We start from the raw sequence: 17,479 nt of genomic DNA, 5'->3' as shown, positions 1-17,479 counted from the left end.
TAGCCAGGATCGTGCAGCTCTAATGTGCATTGCCCATCATAGCTGGTATGAAGGGGCCCTAAAGCTAAATGCATTTACAGCCAACAAGATTACAACCCTCCCACCAATATGCATCCAAATTTTGGCAGTCAGTCACATTTGCATATTACACAAGGACTACCCACCATGCTCTCCTGGGCTGACAGTAGCAAAGAGACCCAGGAATCCCCCTGAGATACCAGCTCTGCCACCTACTTCCATAGTCAGGCAACACTGGCTGGTGCTCTGTAAGGCATGCATGAATCAAGCAGAGAAGCGCAGTTGTAAAAAGTCTCTTCCATTAGTCATGATCAATAATGGAAGTAATACCTAAGTTGGTAATTATATGCTGCCTGAACATCAGCCAATTCCACCCACCTTCATGAAAAGGGCAGATCAATTTTACAAGGGATACCAAAAATCAATGGACTAAAAGATTCGGATACTAGGGGTCAAAACATCCAAATAGATGGTAATGATGACCCACTGGTTCGGTGTAAAAATGAACACAGTTTAGAGATGTTCTGTGGTCGGATTATTTGAAGATCTGTCAAGGTCTTTCAACACAAGACAGAAATACAAAGCTGTTTTGTGAGGAATGAAAAACCCCTAAGGATAATATTTGTTTTTCCAAGATGGAGACAATTCATCATATTGATAGTAATATACATGTTCCTGGATATTTAACAGATAGAAAATTCATTATATACTTCACCCGACTAAATAGGAGACGTTTTCTAATAACTTGCAGCCCGCGCTGCCTTTTTGGTCTTATGAAATTGATTCACAAGACAAAGAAAATTAGTCTTAAGCAATTTTAATAGAAGTTTCAAAGTAAGGATGTTTGTTAGATATATTGATGATTAAGTGTGTGCCTGCCAACCGGGAGGGGAAAAAAGAAAATCTACAGCAATTTTACAGCAGAATCTATTACATCTTGATGCTTTTCTAATTAATCAGAAGGAGAATTGGGCTGCTTATAAAATAAACATCAGAAAAGAAGTAACCAGATAAATAAGACAGAAGGTAAAAACCGTAATGCTGTGTCATTTCTATTTTCCAACTTGAAGTACAGAAAGAAATAGCTGAAATATAATGGGTTCCTATGGGCAGCTTGCTTATGGTGTTCAGGAAAGGTTGGGTGAAGTAGAGGATTTAAAGGGAACGTTTGTCATAATAACTTTCAGGTGGAGGCTGCCATTGTCTGACCCACAAGCTGCATGCCAATTCCAAGGCTCTGTAGCTCCAGTTCAGCATCCCTGGGAGGAAGATGGAATCAGAGTATGGTAGCTTCCAGCAGACACATGTTAAATATAATGACAGATTCCTTTTTTTTTTTTTTTTTTAAACACTTTTCATCCGGCCTATAGCAGAATGACAGCCGGGTGGCGGTTCCGCTATCCTGACTGGGTTTCCTATGACGTCCAGCAGAATAACAGCCGCCGCTCGCCCGTGGGGGCACACATCGCAGCGATCGGTAGGTGTGGTGTGTCAGTCTGACACACCTCTATACCAATCTCTGTAAAGAGCCTCTGACGGAGGGTCTTTACCATGTGATCAGCCGTGTCCAATCGCAGCTGATCACGATGTAAACAGGAAGAGCCATTTATCAGCTTTCCTCACTAGAGGAGAGCCAATCCGTGGCTCTCCTGACAGGAGAGCTGCAGCCCCCCTGCGGATGCCCACACTGGATCACTAGGGACACCACCAGGAATGCCCACAACAGATGGATGACCAGGGATGCCAGTAAGTGCCCAAATAATGCCATTCAGTGCCCACATATCTTGCCAGTCAGTGCCTGCCAGATGTCTCATCAGTGATGCCCATCAGTGCCCCCTATCAGTGCCCACCTCTGCCACCCATAAGTACCCATCAGTGCCACCTATCAATGCCCATCAGTGCCGCCTATCAATGCCCATCAGTGCCGCCTATCAATGCCCATCAGTGCTGCATACTAGTGCCACCTATCAGTGCTCATCAGTGCCGACTAGTAGAGCCCAGTGCCACCTTATCAGTGCAGCCTCATCAGTGCCCATCGGTGAAGGAGAAAACATATTTATTTACAAAATTTCATAACAGAAACTTAGAAAACTTTTTTTTTTTTTTTCACAATTTTCGGTGTTTTTTTATTTGTTGCGTAAAAAATAAAAATGGCAGCAGTCACAAATACCACCAAAAAAAAGCTCTATTTGTGGGAACAAAATGATAAAAAAATTGTTTGGGTACAGTGTAGCATAACCGCGCAATTGTCTTTCAAAGAGTGACTGCGCTGAAAGCTAAAAAATAGCTTGGGCAGGAATGGACAAAATTGCCTGGTATTGAAGCGGTTAATGAAAGTGAAAACAGGATTGCAGCTGTGTGATCTTCAATATACTAAGCCTGGAATACTTATGAAGGGATCAGCTGCGGGAAACAGTAAAAAAAAAAAAAAAAAGAAAAGCTGGTCATTTTTTTTTCTGTCTGCAGCCATGTTTAGGAGATTTTTCCTTAATTCCTGTCCAGCTGACAATGTTGTTACCAAAACAGGAAGTGGATGAAATCTCTTACAGAGACACAGCAGCAATAGAAACTATTGCTTTATTGTCTCCTGTGTTCTCCCTTTTAGTGTTATTAAACCAAGTAATATGAAAATAAATAGTTACTGATCTAACCTACAAAATAAGGGATAGTTTATGGCATTTTTTTTTTCATTAGTAATGGCGGCAAACTGCGATTTTTATCAGGACTGTGACATTATGGCGGACAGATCGGACACTTTTGACACTATTTTGGGACCACTGTCATTTATACAGCGATCAGTGCTATAAAAATGCATTGATTACTGTGTAAATGACACTGGCCGTGAAGGGGTTAACCACTAGGGGGCGGTGAAGGGGTTAAGTGTGTCCTGGGGAGTGATTCTAACTGTGGGGGGAAGGGGCTACACTTCACATGACAGCGATCACTGCTCTCGGTGACAGAGAGCAGTGATCTTTGTCCTGTCACCAGGCAGAACAAGGAAATGCTTTGTTTACAAAAGCATTTCCCCATTCTACCTCTCTGTGACACGATCGTGGGCACCCGGCGGACATTGAGTCCGTGGGACCCGCGGTCACGTTCAAGCCCGCAGCACCGCTTCTTAAAGGGGACGTACCTGTATGCCCTTTTGCCCACCAGTGCCCCTTGCCCACCAGTGCCATTCTGCCAACACAAAATCAGCATCCGCTGGTCAGCAAGAGGTTAAAGCAGACCTTCCCCCTCCTGAGTAAGATCCCGCCTCTCCACCCCTCCTCCCTTCCCCTGCAGGAATAGGGCTTTTTTTTGTTTTGTTTATATTTTATTTTTATTTATTTTTATTGAAAGTCCACCCCACCTCTCCATGCATGACACTCGCCTTAGGTGAATGGTGCGCTGCGCACAATGCCTTCTGTGCCTCCCGGGATATGTACATCATGAATACCAGGAGGCATAACCTTTCACCAAAGAACAGGGAGGAGGGAACGGGCCTATCAACACGTCATTGAGAGGCCCGCCCGCTGAACTCAGAAGAGCCTGCGGGCCTCTCGATGTCAGAGAGAGCATGGTGGGGCGGGATGGAGCTGTGGCTGGGCATGAGATGATCTCAGCGGGTCAACGCTGAATCCACTGGACGGGCAAGTATCTGAAAATGTACAGATACCACCATCAGGTAAGCGGGGCCAAAAAAAATGGGGAGGTTGATGGAGTTCTTTAAAATTTTGCCTCATTTCTTGCCACAGTGATAATATTAAACAATGTAATGTCCTGCGAGCCACCACTTGCTATGAGCCCAAAATAGGGTCTCTCAAATTACACTATAATTTTGAATCAGCAGCTAGCGTTGCACAAATCTCATAAATCATGTAAAGATTATCCAATATTTTAAAGTACGCTGCTCTTTCAAACTTAAAATCCAAATAGTGAAACGAAAAAATGTGCTATAAAACAACAGCAATAAAGTGATAACGTGCTAAAATATATACAATATTCCAAATAAAGTGCAGGATATGATAAAACGTCCATATAGTGAGAAAAAAAAGCAATCAATAAAATCCTTAAACCAATATAATGGTGAACCAAACTATAAATATATATATATATATATATAAAATTTTACACACACAAGTTTCCCTTTGATCTAAGAAGGAAGAGTTAGTTACAATATTTCATTTTAAAAACTTGGCAGAGGATGTTTTCTTTTGACAGCTGAGTGAGCAGAGAAGTCTCTCCACTTGTTATATGAAAGAATGAGCAAACTCTGCAATAGAGATGTCAGAGGGGTTGAATCGAGATCACAATTTTTTTTAAAGATTAATTGTGCAGCTCTGTCAAAATCAGGTACCCGATCACCCCCAAAAAGTACCAAATGTGCAGGGGGGAGGGTGCAAACAAGCGGAGATTCCTCTTTCGGGTGGAGCGCCGCTTTTAGGAACATAAGAAAACATAATTTTCACAGTCTCAAATTTAGGCGATTTAGAGGATCAGGATACTGACAACTAAAGAGATTCAGCTAGCTGGGTATTCAGTTGCACATGGAAATTGCCAGAAAGAGGCAGTCAGCAGGCAGGCTGTGTTCCCTAAACTTTTTATGGTAGATTGAATATAAGTGCACATCTACATATTGAGCAGCTAACCGCAGCAGCTGAAAAAATCCAATATGGCCTTTTGGGCATATTGGATTGACCACCCACTGCCAATAGAGATCGGTTAGAGTCCTGTGCTAGAATGGTTTGGCCACACATATATAACAACCATTGTTCAACCTGTCCAGATAATCATGCAGTGTCTATAAGCACCATTGATGAGGTTTTGGTGGGGGCTCCAAAAGCCCGATGATGATTTCGGGGGTGGGCATTTTATTCCTCAAGCATAAATTTCTGTTTTGCCGTGTGTAGTGCTGTGAGAAATTTTCCTGAGATGATTAACTACCGCACGGGCTCTTGCAAAATATCAATAGCAAGAAAGCAGAACGCACAGTCGAGAACTCAATGGCTCCAGAAACCCATATCTCATTAAAATTATGAAACCGTGCAGCCAGAAAGAACACAATTAGAAGTGTTTTGATTGGCTGACTTGCTAGCCTGGACATGCCAAGGAGTTTCATAGCAGAGAGACTTAACGGACTGATTCACTGCTCCCGTTTCATTACTCCAAATCTCAATTTCCTCAGCTGATTCCCAAACTGTTTGAGACTTCGAGACCAAGCCAAGGTGGTTAACTCTTTACAAGAAAACACAACTGATGTTTAATATTTACAAAACCAATACTGTACACATGAGGGGAAATACTGTGCACAAATCAAGAGAGTATTATGATCAGACAAGAAATTCTTTATTGGACTACTGATAAGCAACTAAAATCCTTCCTGGCAAGAGTTCTTCTTTATACACTAAATCAAAGCACTAACAAAAAGCACCATACTATACCACTATGAAATAAATATGGCAAAAGGATATGTGTGTAGAAAAAAAGATTGCACTTAGGGAACAAAGCTTCAATTCATGTACCAAAACAAACATTAAAGTGGTTGTAAACCCTTACAAACCACTTGACCTACAGGCAAGCCCAGATTAAAGGGGTTGTAAAGGTTTGTTTTTTATTTTCTAAATAGGTTCCTTTAAGCTAGTGCATTGTTGGTTCACTTACCTTTTCCTTCGATTTCCCTTCTAAATGTTTTTTTTTCTTTGTTTTCTTTGTCTGAATTTCTCACTTCCTGTTCCTTCTCAGTAAGCTGTTCAGTAAGCTGTTCTGGCTGACTAACCACCGCTCGGATGATGGTGGGAAGTTTACTGAGGAGAAACAGGAAGTGAGATATTCAGACAAAGAAAAAAAACATTTAGACGGGAAATGGAAGGAAAAGGTAAGTGAACCAACAATGCACTAGCTTAAAGGAACCTATATAGAAAATAAAAAATTAACCTTTACAACCCCTTTAAGGCTTATCTGTAGGTCCAAGAAATATCTCCTAAACCTTCACAGTTTAGGAGATATTTGCAAAAAGACAGGCACGGCTGTCTACGGCGCATGCGCCGTAGACAGCGGTGCGCAGGCACACTGAGCATGCTGCTGCTAACGGCGATCATGCCGTTAGTGGCGTCTCCCGTGCACATGCGCAGGAGTGACGTCATCACGGCTCTGCCGCCACGATACACGGAAAGAGGATGGACGCTCCGTGGAAGAGGGGACATCGGTGAAATCGCTGGCTTCTGTTTCAGGTAAGCGACACATAATGGGCAACTATGAAATGCATAGTAGACCATTATGCTTTACCTTTGCAGGGAAACAAAGAGGAAGTAAACCCACCAAGGTTTACTTCCTCTTTAACCACTTGAGATCCGCGCTATAGTCAAATGACGGCTACAGCGCGGATCTCGAATGCCGGGACTACGTCTATTGACGTCGTCCCCTTTAATGGCTCCCCGGGAGCGCGCATCGGGGAAAAAATGTGTTGGCCGTGTCCCCTGGACCAGCACCGCAGTGCCGTCCACCAGCACCGCAGTGCCGTCCACCAGCACCGCAGTGCCCCGGCAAGAAAGGCCAAGTACCAGTGGGGTGTCATCTCAGCCCCAAAGGGTTAGGAGCCATGCCGGCCTTCCCTATGCCCTTCAGAACCCCTTGTGGCTTCCTCCTAATTCAGGAGAGGCCAATGTTCCCCCTTTCACTGCCCAGCCAGGAGTCCAGGTGGACACGGAGAATTTTACCCCAATAGATTTTTTTTTTATTTAATTTTTACGGAGGATATGTTGTCGTCAATTGTGGCCCAGTGCAACCTGTATGCACAACAATTTATTTTGAAAAATCCGACATCTTATTATGCCCGTCCCTACGAATGGATAGACCTAACGGTGGAGGAGTTCAAGGTTTTTTTAGGCCTCACATTTAACATGGGACTCAACAAAAAAAATCAATTGCGTACCTATTGGTCAACCCACCCCCTCCACCACACACCGCTCTTCTCCGTGGTAATGCCCAGAACCAGGTATCAGATGATCCTGAGGTTCTTACATTTCAGCGACAATTCCCAGTGCCTTCCACAAAATGATCCAAATTACCACAGGCTTTACAAAATTCGACCAATACTTAATTATTTTTCAGAAACATTCCCCAAATTGTTTACCCCGGACCAACACATATGTGTGGATGAGTCCCTTATTAAATTTAGCGGCAGGCTTAAAATGAAGCAATTTATGCCCAGCAAAAGGGCCCGCTATGGGGTGAAGGTCTACAAATTATGCGACCGAGCCACAGGGTACACATATTCATTCATAGTGTACGAAGGGAAGGACACCCAGCTGCAGCCCCCTAATTGTCCGGACTACTTGGGATCCAGCGGAAAAATTGTTTGGGACCTCATATAACCCCTATTGGATAAAGGCTACCACCTGTATGTAGATAACTTCTACACATCTCTGCCCCTGTTCCACAACCTTCACCGGAAGAAGACGCCAGCATGTGGCACCGTAAAAAGGAATCGGAAGGGCTTTCCTCAAAGTCTTGTGAAGAAGAAGCTGCGAAAAGGAGAAACAGCAAGTCTGAGAAACAAGGAGGTTCTGGCAGTGAAGTGGAGGGACAGAAGGGATGTGTATATGTTGTCTTCTATCCACAATGATACCTTTGTGGAAATCCCCAGAAGGAATGGCCCCGTAAAAAAAAAAAAAATGCATTTATGAATACAATTTGTTCATGGGGGGAGTCGACTTCAACGACCAAATGATGGAACCATATCTTGTCACAAGACGGACATACCATTGGTACAAAAAAGTAGCAATTTATTTTTTTAAATTGGCCATTTACAATTCCTATGTCATTTACCGCAACTCCACCCAAAACCCCCAACGTTTCTTTGGCTACCAGGAGGAAGTTTTCACTGCCCTTATTTTCCCAAACGGCCCACCAGAAAATATCCGATCAGATGTTATTAGTCGACTCTCCGAGCGCCACTTTCCCGATAAAATCCCTCCCAAACCAACAGGCCAAAGACGTCAAAAAAGATGTAAGGTGTGTACCAGAGCAGGAGTCAGAAGAGACACATCTATTATTGTGCACAATGTCCTTCCCAACCAGGCCTCTGCATAGGCGACTGTTTTCGGCATTACCATACTTCAATACATTTTTAGTGAAGTATGGTAAACATAATCCTCAGTCCCTGCCTTCATACACCTTCACACCCCTTATGCCACTGCCTGCTCTGTAACTGACCCTGGCTTGTTATTTGACCACTCTTATGCCTGCCGATTCTGTACATACCGCTGCCTGATCTGGAACTGACCCTGGACTGTTATTCGACCATGCTTCTGCCTAACGATTCTGTACATACCTCTGCCTGATCTGGAACTGACCTTGGACTGTTTGACTACGATATTTGCCTGCCTCTTGGACTGATCTTGTATTCTGCAACTGGACTAGTGGGATTCAACACGGGGTCTCACATATGCGAGGGGCTCCAGTATAGTTTTTCTGGAAGAAGAAAACAATTTTCTTTGTTTTCTTATTCCTAGATTAGGGTCTGGAGACTCGGAGGCTTCAAAGAGATTTGGGAGGGAGAAGCCTCTACCCCTAGCCCCATTCTGTCCTGAACGAGGCTCTACTTCTGTCTGCTGCCTGTAGGACTTACTGCCATCATGCCGCACTGACCACACCACAAGGATCTGCCTACTACCAGGACCAATATTTTTGGCACTGCTGACATCTCTGCACTGACCCTGGACTGTAATATGGACAGTATCCCTGCCTGCTGCCTGGACCAGTGATATCCTCCTGTGGACAACTGCGCTTCTAAAACCACAGGTAATCTTTACTTTACCCTTTGCTCAGCATAATGTATTTGGGGGTGTAATTCTTGGTATGTGCAGGCTATGTGTCCCTGGAACGCCGACGGTGTTCCTTGCATGTTGCGCCTCTGTATGTGGCCAGGCTGTGTAAACGTCTCACACATGTGGTATTGCCATACTCAGGAGGAGTAGTAGAATGTATTTTGGGGTGTTATTTTTGCTATGTAAATGCTATGCGTTGGAAATATCTTATAAACGGACAACTTTGTGTAAAAAAAAAAAGAAAATGCGTTTTCATTTTTTTCCACATTTTCCGAAAACTTCTGGAAAAAAAATGAACCATTGAAAAGACTCATTATGCCTCACAGATTATACGTTGGGGTGTTAGCTTTCCAAAATGGGGTCATTTTCTGGACGTTTCCATTGCCCTGGTGTTCCAGGGCCTTCAAAACTGTAATAGGTGGTTGAGAAATGAAATGTGTAATTTATGCTCCTAGAATGCCTGAAGGTGCTACTTCAAAATTAGGCCTCTGTATGTGGTCAGACTGTGTAAAAGTCTCACACATGTGGTATCGTTATACTCAGGAGGAGTAGGAGTATGTATTTTGGGGTGTTATTTGTGGTATGCACATTCCGTGTGGGAGCTATTACAATGAAGATTTTGTGGAAAAAAAAATCGTAATTTTGCAAAGAATTGTGGGAAAAAATGACAACTTAAAATAACTCACCATGCCTCTTACTAAATACATTGGAATGTCTACTTTGCAAAAAGGGGTCATTTGGGGGGCATTTGTACTTTCCTGGCTTGTTAGGGTCTCAAGAATGGAGATAGGCCTTAGTACATCAGATGTGATCTTTTTTTTGCAAATCTTTATGATTTGCACCATAGCTTGTAGACTCTATAAATTTCACACAGATCATATAATATGCAACAATTTGGGTTATTTTTACCAAAGATGTGTAGTAGTATAAATTGTGGCCAAAATTTATGAAGAAAAATTGCTAATTTGCTAAATTTTATCACAGAAACAAAGAAAAATTCATTTTTTTTCAAAATTTTCGGTATTTTTTGATTTATAGCGCAGAAAATAAAAAACCGAGAGGTGATCAAATACCACCAAAAGAAAGCTCTATTGGTATGAAGAAAAGGACAAAAAAATAATTTGGTTACAGTGTTGCATGACTGAGTAATTGTCATTCAAAATGTGAGAGCACTGAAAGCTGAAAATTGGTCTGGGACTGAGGGGGGTTTAAGTGCCCAGTAAGCAAGTGGTTAAAGTAGTTATTTTGGATAGAGTAAGGGAGGGTTATAAGCCCTGCAAGGCTCATTTCTGACATATTTGTTCTACTGGGGAGATTTCCCTTCACTTCTTGTCCCAAAGTCAAACAGGAAGTGATTGAAATTCTGCAAATTAAGGGAATCTCTTGGGGACATCAGGTCACCAGAACTAGTGTCCCTATTGGAAGATTTTTTTTTTTTTTTTTTACTTTTGCTTTCAGCGATAAGGGTAAACAGAGAGGGTGAATCTCCTTAACAGGGACACAGACAGCAATAAAAAATGACAGGTGTTCTAATCCATCTCCCCTCTATCGAACAAAAAAAAAAAAAAAAAAAAAATTTGTCTTTATTAAACTTTAAAGAATGATATTAAGAGAATGATATTAAAGCAGAAGTACAGCCAAAGCTCGGTTGGCTTTACATCTCCTATGGATTACAGAGGTGCAGTTCATTCTGCTCTCCTTTGAACCATTTTCAGCAGACAGCGGGCTCTGCTCAGGGTGTTCGATCGCTCGGTTCTCAGTGTTAGAGGTGCCAGGGGACCGATGTTGCATCCACCTAGGGAAGTATGATTGATAAATAAAAAGAAAACCTATACTTCTCTTTTAAGCAGAAACAGCAGCCTTTACTTTTAATTGGTAACTTTTACATAGCCTAGGACCACAAATCAGGAAAAAGGTTGTGTCCGTGCCCACCCCCTCCACAACATCAGGTTGCATCCTTGTCCACCCTTTCCATGACATCATCAACATACCACAATATCAAGCTGCGTCCTTATCATCATCAATATCTTTTCCAAAATACCAAGTTGCTTGCGTTTTTATCCATCCCCCACAACAACAAGTTGTGTCCTTGTCCAAACCATCCACAAAATCATCAAAATACCCTTCATAACATTAAGTTGCATCCTTCTCCACCTCTTATATGACATCATCAACATACCCTCATAAAATGAAGAAATGGTTTTGGTTCCTGCTGTGATATCAACATACCCTCCACTGGGGATGAGCTCAGACATGTTCGCATGGAACACGTGCAGAGCCCGCCAAGAAGTCGGCGCAGCGCTGCACTAATCACAGGCAGTGAGACATTTCCCCGATGTGCGGCTGCAGAGATCGGGCAATGTCTCACTACCTGTGATTAGCGCAACGCTGCCTTCCTGGCGGGCACTGCACGTGTTCCATGCGAACACGCTGAGCTCATCCCTACCCTCCACAATATCAAATTGAGTCTATGTCCACCCCCTCTGTGGCATCATGATGTATCCATGCCCACTCCCTCTGTGACATCATGCTGTATCCATGCCCACACCCACTGTGGCATCAGGTTATATCTGTTCCCACCATGCCAATCCTGTCCACGATGGCATATAACATCCTTACCCATTCCGTCCACAACATGTTGTCAAGTCTGTGCTCACCCATCCGTGATAGGATGCCATGTCCATGCCAAAAGTGTTCACATCTAGTCCTGTCCATGCCCACTTGCTCAACTACCTCACTATGTGTCCATGCCATCCCCCTTCACCTTATTATGCTCTGTCTACACTCCACCACATCCTGTGATTGACCATACAGCGGACATGAACCAGAATAATATGCTGCACTATGAAAATATATTCTCAATTGTATTCTGCTAAGAAAGGAGTGTGATCACAAAGGTCTTGGTTATTTAAAAAACATAATAATTATACACTCAATAATAAATGCATATTGTTAAATAAATACATGCTTTTTTTTTCAAAGACCAAGTAGCTGTTCTTTTGATATTGAGCTCTGTTATGTGACCAGTACAAAACCACACATGATTTAGCGTAGAGTACTTGTATAACTTTCTTAATGTTATCCCAGCTAAAACATTTGCAGGGCAAGTCTATTCGTCCTGCCTACAAGCAAAGTATTCCTTATTTTTGGACCAACCAATAGCAGACTCCTACTGATGACTCCCCCACTAACCATGAGAAGTATAAAACACAAACATGTCAGCTATACATAGCTTAGCAGGCAGGATTAAAGTATAACTATAGGCAAAAAACCTTTTCCCGTTTTAGACACAGTGGAGATGGATTAGAACACCTATTAGGAGGGAGATTCATCCTCTCTATGTTGTTCTGTTTACTATTATCATTAAAAGTGAAAGTAAAATAGAAAAACTCAATTTTGGGTTGTCCCCAGAAAAGTAACAGAGGGGAAATTTTCTAATGGGGACACTAGTTCTGGTGAGCTGGACATCCCCAAATAATTCACTTAATTTGCAAGGATTTTCACTCACTTCCTGTTTTGGCTACGGGACAGGAATTAAAGGGAAATCTCCCCAATGAAAGACAGATGGCAAAATAAATTCTTACACGTGTTATAACCCTCCCTCACGCTATCCAAAACAGTGGGGGGGGGGGGGATGGGGAGGAGGTTTTGCCTATAGTTCTACTTTAAACATTTTTAATTATACATTGAGCTGCAGCAATTTACACTATACAGTGACTGCATTTTCACTTACATCAGTCAGTAGGATGAGAAATTGTGCCTCTTCACTAGTAATAGTGGGAGGAATAGTGCCCCATTGTTGGTGTCAGTGCCAGGAATTATGCCCCATTTTTGGTGTTAGTGGGAGAAATAGCGCCCCATGGTTGGTGTCAGTGGGAAGACTAGTGCCTTAAATCATTACGAGCAATAGTGCGCCAAGGGCCACATCCAGTCCTCAGACCACAGTTTAGAGACCACTGGCCTAGAATAATAATTTCTTCTAGCCACTAGAATAGATTTGAATGCATAGACAAATGCGATTAGGCACGTTTACGTTTTCCCCTAAACGTTGCTCTCGAATAAGAATGTAAACAACACAGTGTGCATATGGACATTAGATAATAATTGTAAAGCTTTCAGCAAGCACTTTTTTAAATCTTGAAAGCAAACTTCAGCCCTGTATGGTAATGAAAATATTACGGCAAAACAATTTTATTTTTTTAATTTTGGATAGAGTGAGGGGGGTTATAACCCCTGTCACTTTTTGTTGCCATCTGGGTTTCAATCCTTTCCCTTCCTGTCCCATAGGTAAAACTGGAAATGAGAGGAAATCCTCCAAAGTGAGTAAATCCCTGGTTATCACCAAGGTGACCAGAACTAGTCTGCATTGGAGGATTTCCCCTCTATTACTGTTCAGCAGGGGCGGACTGACCATTGGGCCACTCAGGCACTGCCCAAGGGCCCCCGTGCCACTAGGGGGCCCCAACAGGATTGCCAGCCTCAGTAAAACAAGGGACAGTATGTAAAAATGTGTGTTTTTTTATTTATTTATTTTTTTGTTTTTTTACATCTGTCTCTGAAATATCCCTTACCGACATCCTTTTGATCTAAAAATCCAGAGATTATAGCTGCCCCACCTCTCCAGTACCTTCTCAGCCAATATAAACATGTCTGTGTATACTGTGTGATTGTATACTGTGTTTGTCTATACTGTGTGGCCCCATAATCTCCTATTGCCCGGGGGCCCCATGAGTTGTCAATCCGCCCCTGCTGTTCAGTGAAGTATAGGAAACATGAGAAACTCTGACCATAGTACAGTCTCTCTTTCATTGCTGGTTGCTGGCACACAGATAGTGTTGAAGCTCCTGGCATTCTGCTGGCATTCTGCTGCCAATCTGCTAACTATATGGTGCCGAACAGCCTACTGGCCGCACACAGAGAACAACAGGCTGCATGCAGGCACCAGGGCTTTAAAGCTTCCCAAGACCCCTTTCACGCTGGCATTGCGCCGCATTAGCAGTAAAGCATCTCTAGTGTAAATGGCGCTTTACCGGCGCTTTTTTCGTCCGCTAGCAGGGCTCTTTTAACCCCCACTAGCGGCCAAATAAAGGGATAAATGCACCCAAAAAGCTCTTTGCAGGCGCTTCGGCAGCAGTACATATTCATTTCAATGGGCAGGGGTGGTGGAGGAGTGCTGTATAACCGCTCCTAAACCACTCCAGAGATACTGCTTGTAGGACTTTTTTTAACGTCCTGCAAGCGCATCGCTCCAGTGTGAAAGCACTGGAGCTGCAGGGGAGGCAGTTTTCAGGTGCTATTTTTAGCCCTTTAGTGCCTGAAAAATGGCTCCAGTGTGAAAGGGGTCCAAGGCTCGGTTCACAATGCTGCGACATGGGATCTGACTTGTGAGCCCCAAGTCGCATGAAATGTCACATTCAATGTTTCCCTATAAAGAGCCATCTTAAAGTGATTGTAAAGGCAGGAGGTTATATTATCTTTATGCATGAAGAATAAAAAACCTTCTGTGTGTAGCAGCCCCCCCAATACTTCCCGAGCCCATCTCTAACCAGCGATGTTACAGGAGAGACTCGGCTGCTTGGGACTCTCCTCCTCATAGGCTGAGGCAGCAGCGAAGTGCAATTTGCTCCCACTGCTGTCAAAGTCAATGATCCAATAAAGCGGCAGAGGGGACAGGGCCTAGTTGCAGCTCCGTGTCTGAATGGACACACTGAGCACTTCAGCCTGCTCTCTGCTGAAAACGTGTCACAGGAGTGCAAAACAAATTGGACTTCTGTGATCCATCGGAGCTTTGGCTGGACTTGTCCTTTTAACCCGTCTGCACGTGGAGTATGTGAACACGCCGGAGTTCATCCTGAGTACATGTATGTCATCCAGCCTGGAGCACACAACAGTGCACCGCTGCCACTCCTGCAACACAGCAGATTGCAGCTCCCGGTACCCAGCTGATTTGAGCGGCACGGGGATCATGTGATCGCTATCACAAAGCTGTCATGAAAAAATGTCATTCATAAAAGCTGTGCTCCCTATACAGTGATACTGTGACTGGCCCACAGCTATCACATAGTACCTGGGCCAATCACTAGCAATCACAGCTGTTATGAACGTAGCCCATTCATGACAGTTCAAAACATTGCTGATACAGCGGTCATCATTTTTTTGTTTATAGAATAAACAATAAAAAAAAGTATGGTACTTAAATACCACCAAAAGAAAGCACTATTTGTGTGTAAAAATGATATAAATATAATGTGGGCATGGTGTTGCATGATTAAGTTCAGGTAGCACAGTGCCAAACAGCAACAAATGTCCTGGTCATGAGGGGGTAAAACCTTCCGGAGCTGAAGTGGTTAAACACAATTATAATTAAGACAGAACATTCCCATTGTGGAGCTGTGTACAGAATACACAGAAGAGGTGAGGTGTGCATGTAACCTGTGCTGTGATCTCTCCTATGTCCTGAGCTGCACACTTGTCTCATAGGAGAACAGGACAGATCACCGTTACCTGCTATCTGCGACACAAAGGCATCGGTAACCAGAGACATGACTGTCTGGAATTCCTCCGCTCCACATGCAAGGTTAAGGTCACAAAAACAGGAAGTGTGTGTGTGGGGGTGACAGGCCTGCCGGGGATTACTTCCGTCCGTATCCCTGGTAACGAAAACACGAACAGCTACATGCGTGCTTCGTGTCAATAAAGAATATTGAAAAAAAAAACGTTTAGAAAGCTGTTTTTCCCCAGCTCAGAGTTGAAGTCATGTGATAGGGAACGTGTACGCAGGGAGAGCAGGGCAGCCATATTTGTTTATGGCAAAAGGATTTTGTTTAAAATGAAACTATAGATTTTGACATAACTGACAGCGATTTGTTCCCTGGAATATAGTATTTCAGGACTGAAGAAGTAACAGTTGATGTTAATGAGAATTTTTTAGAGTGGTTGTATACCCTTATTTTTAAAGTGGCTGTATACCCACTTTTTACATTTTTACCTATAGATAAGCCTATAATAAGGCTTACCCATTGGTAAAATTAATTTCTCCTACACCTGTACGGTTTAAAAGATATTCACTTTGCATGCAGCCTCTGACGTCAGTGGCGCGTGCGCTGTGAATGCCCGGCTGAAGGTTCGGCAGACAGTGGCGGACCTTGCCTTGCTGGTGCCTTGCTGGTGTGGGAGCGATGTATACACCGCTCCCACACCGCCCCAAAGATGCTGCTTGCGGGAATTTTTTTCCTGTCGGTTAAGCGCACCACCTCAGTGGGAAAGCACTTGGTCTTTCACACTGGGGGGGGGGGGCTTGAGAAGCAGTTTGCAGGCTCTATTTTTAGCGCTAAAGCGCATGAAAACTGCCTCTGTGTGAAAAGGGTCTAAGGGTTGGGTTGGGGCTCATTTACAACAGACACAGTACTGTGTATTTTATGTGTTTGCTGCAAAATGCATGTAACAGCTAGATACCATAGCGTTTCATTGCTGCATTTTTGGGGCAGCCACCTTTTTTTTTTTTTTTTATATCTTATTTTTTATTAAATTTTGCACAAAAAAAATAACAGCAATATAGGACTTACATTTTCGTGTAGATGTAGTCGTTGCTTCCATTTGGGAAGCTTAGTCTAATAAAAGCAAGTACATTGAAAACATAGATGTACATGTTAGTGGTTAAGAACAAATCCTGAGAGGATGAGAGCACCATCAGTCACCCCTGAACACCCCTTCTGGGAACTAACTGTGTCCTGGGGAGAGTGACAGCGCTGCCCAGTCCTGAGCTATAGTAAGTATAACAAATTGTAAAAGTAGGGGTGAGCACACAAAAACAAAAACAAAAAAAAAAAAAAAGGGGAAAAAGGAGGGAGGGGTAAAGTTAGCAGTCACCGCAGTAAAACCAAGGCAGCCACCTTTTTTGAAGACTTTCCATGATTCCTTTCCCCATCCAGAGCACATAGATGATAAACCAGCTTTGTGGTTTATCATCTATAGGGCCTTGTGGACCCATTAACAGCTCCTATGTGCTGGGGTGTAAAATTCTCTGTGCTTTCTGGTGAAAGTGACACATTTGGGCTTTGTTCACACCATGGTGCAGAGACGTCAGTTTTTCTGCATGCACTTTGCAAGGGCTCAAAGAAAACAATGGTTCACTATGTGCCCTGTTCACACCACGACATGCAGATTTGTTCTGCGCAGGAATTTTGCAATGTGTATGCAGTTTTCTACAAGAAAAAAACTGACATGAAATCAACATTGGTGTGAACTGGGCACTTAACTGACGTGCATAAAAACTGATGTCAACCTGCATAAAAACTCACTAAAACGCACATGAAAACTGATGTGAAACTAATGTAAACTCTCTGCAAGTGAAATCTGTGTGGTTTTCCCATGAGTTTTCATGCATGTATGGTATGAACAAGCCCTTAGGGAGAAGCATGGTATGCACATGTGGGGGTAAATGCAAATACAGATATCATCACTTATATTGGCAGTTGTAGGCGGCCTGTGCAGCTTCCCAGGCCTCAGAAAGCGCCAAGGATTTTATGACCCAGCACACAGGAGCTGCAAAGTGTTTGTTCAGAAGGCCAAAAGCACACCTAAAATGCCTCCTTCAAACGGGCAATTTTGGGCTGCTCTTCAAATTCTGGTGACAAGAATCAGCTGCTATT

The 17,479-nt window shown here is 43.2% G+C and overlaps 1 protein-coding gene across 1 annotated transcript in view; it reads right to left on the bottom strand.

The window, feature by feature from the left end:
* MTX2 (metaxin 2) overlaps window positions 1–15,487 on the bottom strand; it is a 142,179-nt gene extending 126,692 nt beyond the window's left edge. Inside the window, exon 1 of the mRNA XM_077448083.1 lies at window positions 15,333–15,487. Coding sequence (XP_077304209.1) covers window positions 15,333–15,372 — 40 coding nt within the window. The 5' untranslated portion in view covers window positions 15,373–15,487. The remainder of the gene's footprint in view (window positions 1–15,332) is intronic.
* Between the last annotated feature and the right edge of the window lie 1,992 nt (window positions 15,488–17,479).

Source organism: Lithobates pipiens, unplaced genomic scaffold (genome assembly GCF_037356315.1).
Source record: "Lithobates pipiens isolate NorthernLeopardFrog02 unplaced genomic scaffold, aLitPip1_a1.2 Scaffold_22, whole genome shotgun sequence".
Lineage (NCBI taxonomy): Eukaryota > Metazoa > Chordata > Amphibia > Anura > Ranidae > Lithobates > Lithobates pipiens.
The sequence above is the reverse complement of the archived record's forward strand: the minus strand, read 5'-3'. Positions and strand labels throughout refer to the sequence as shown.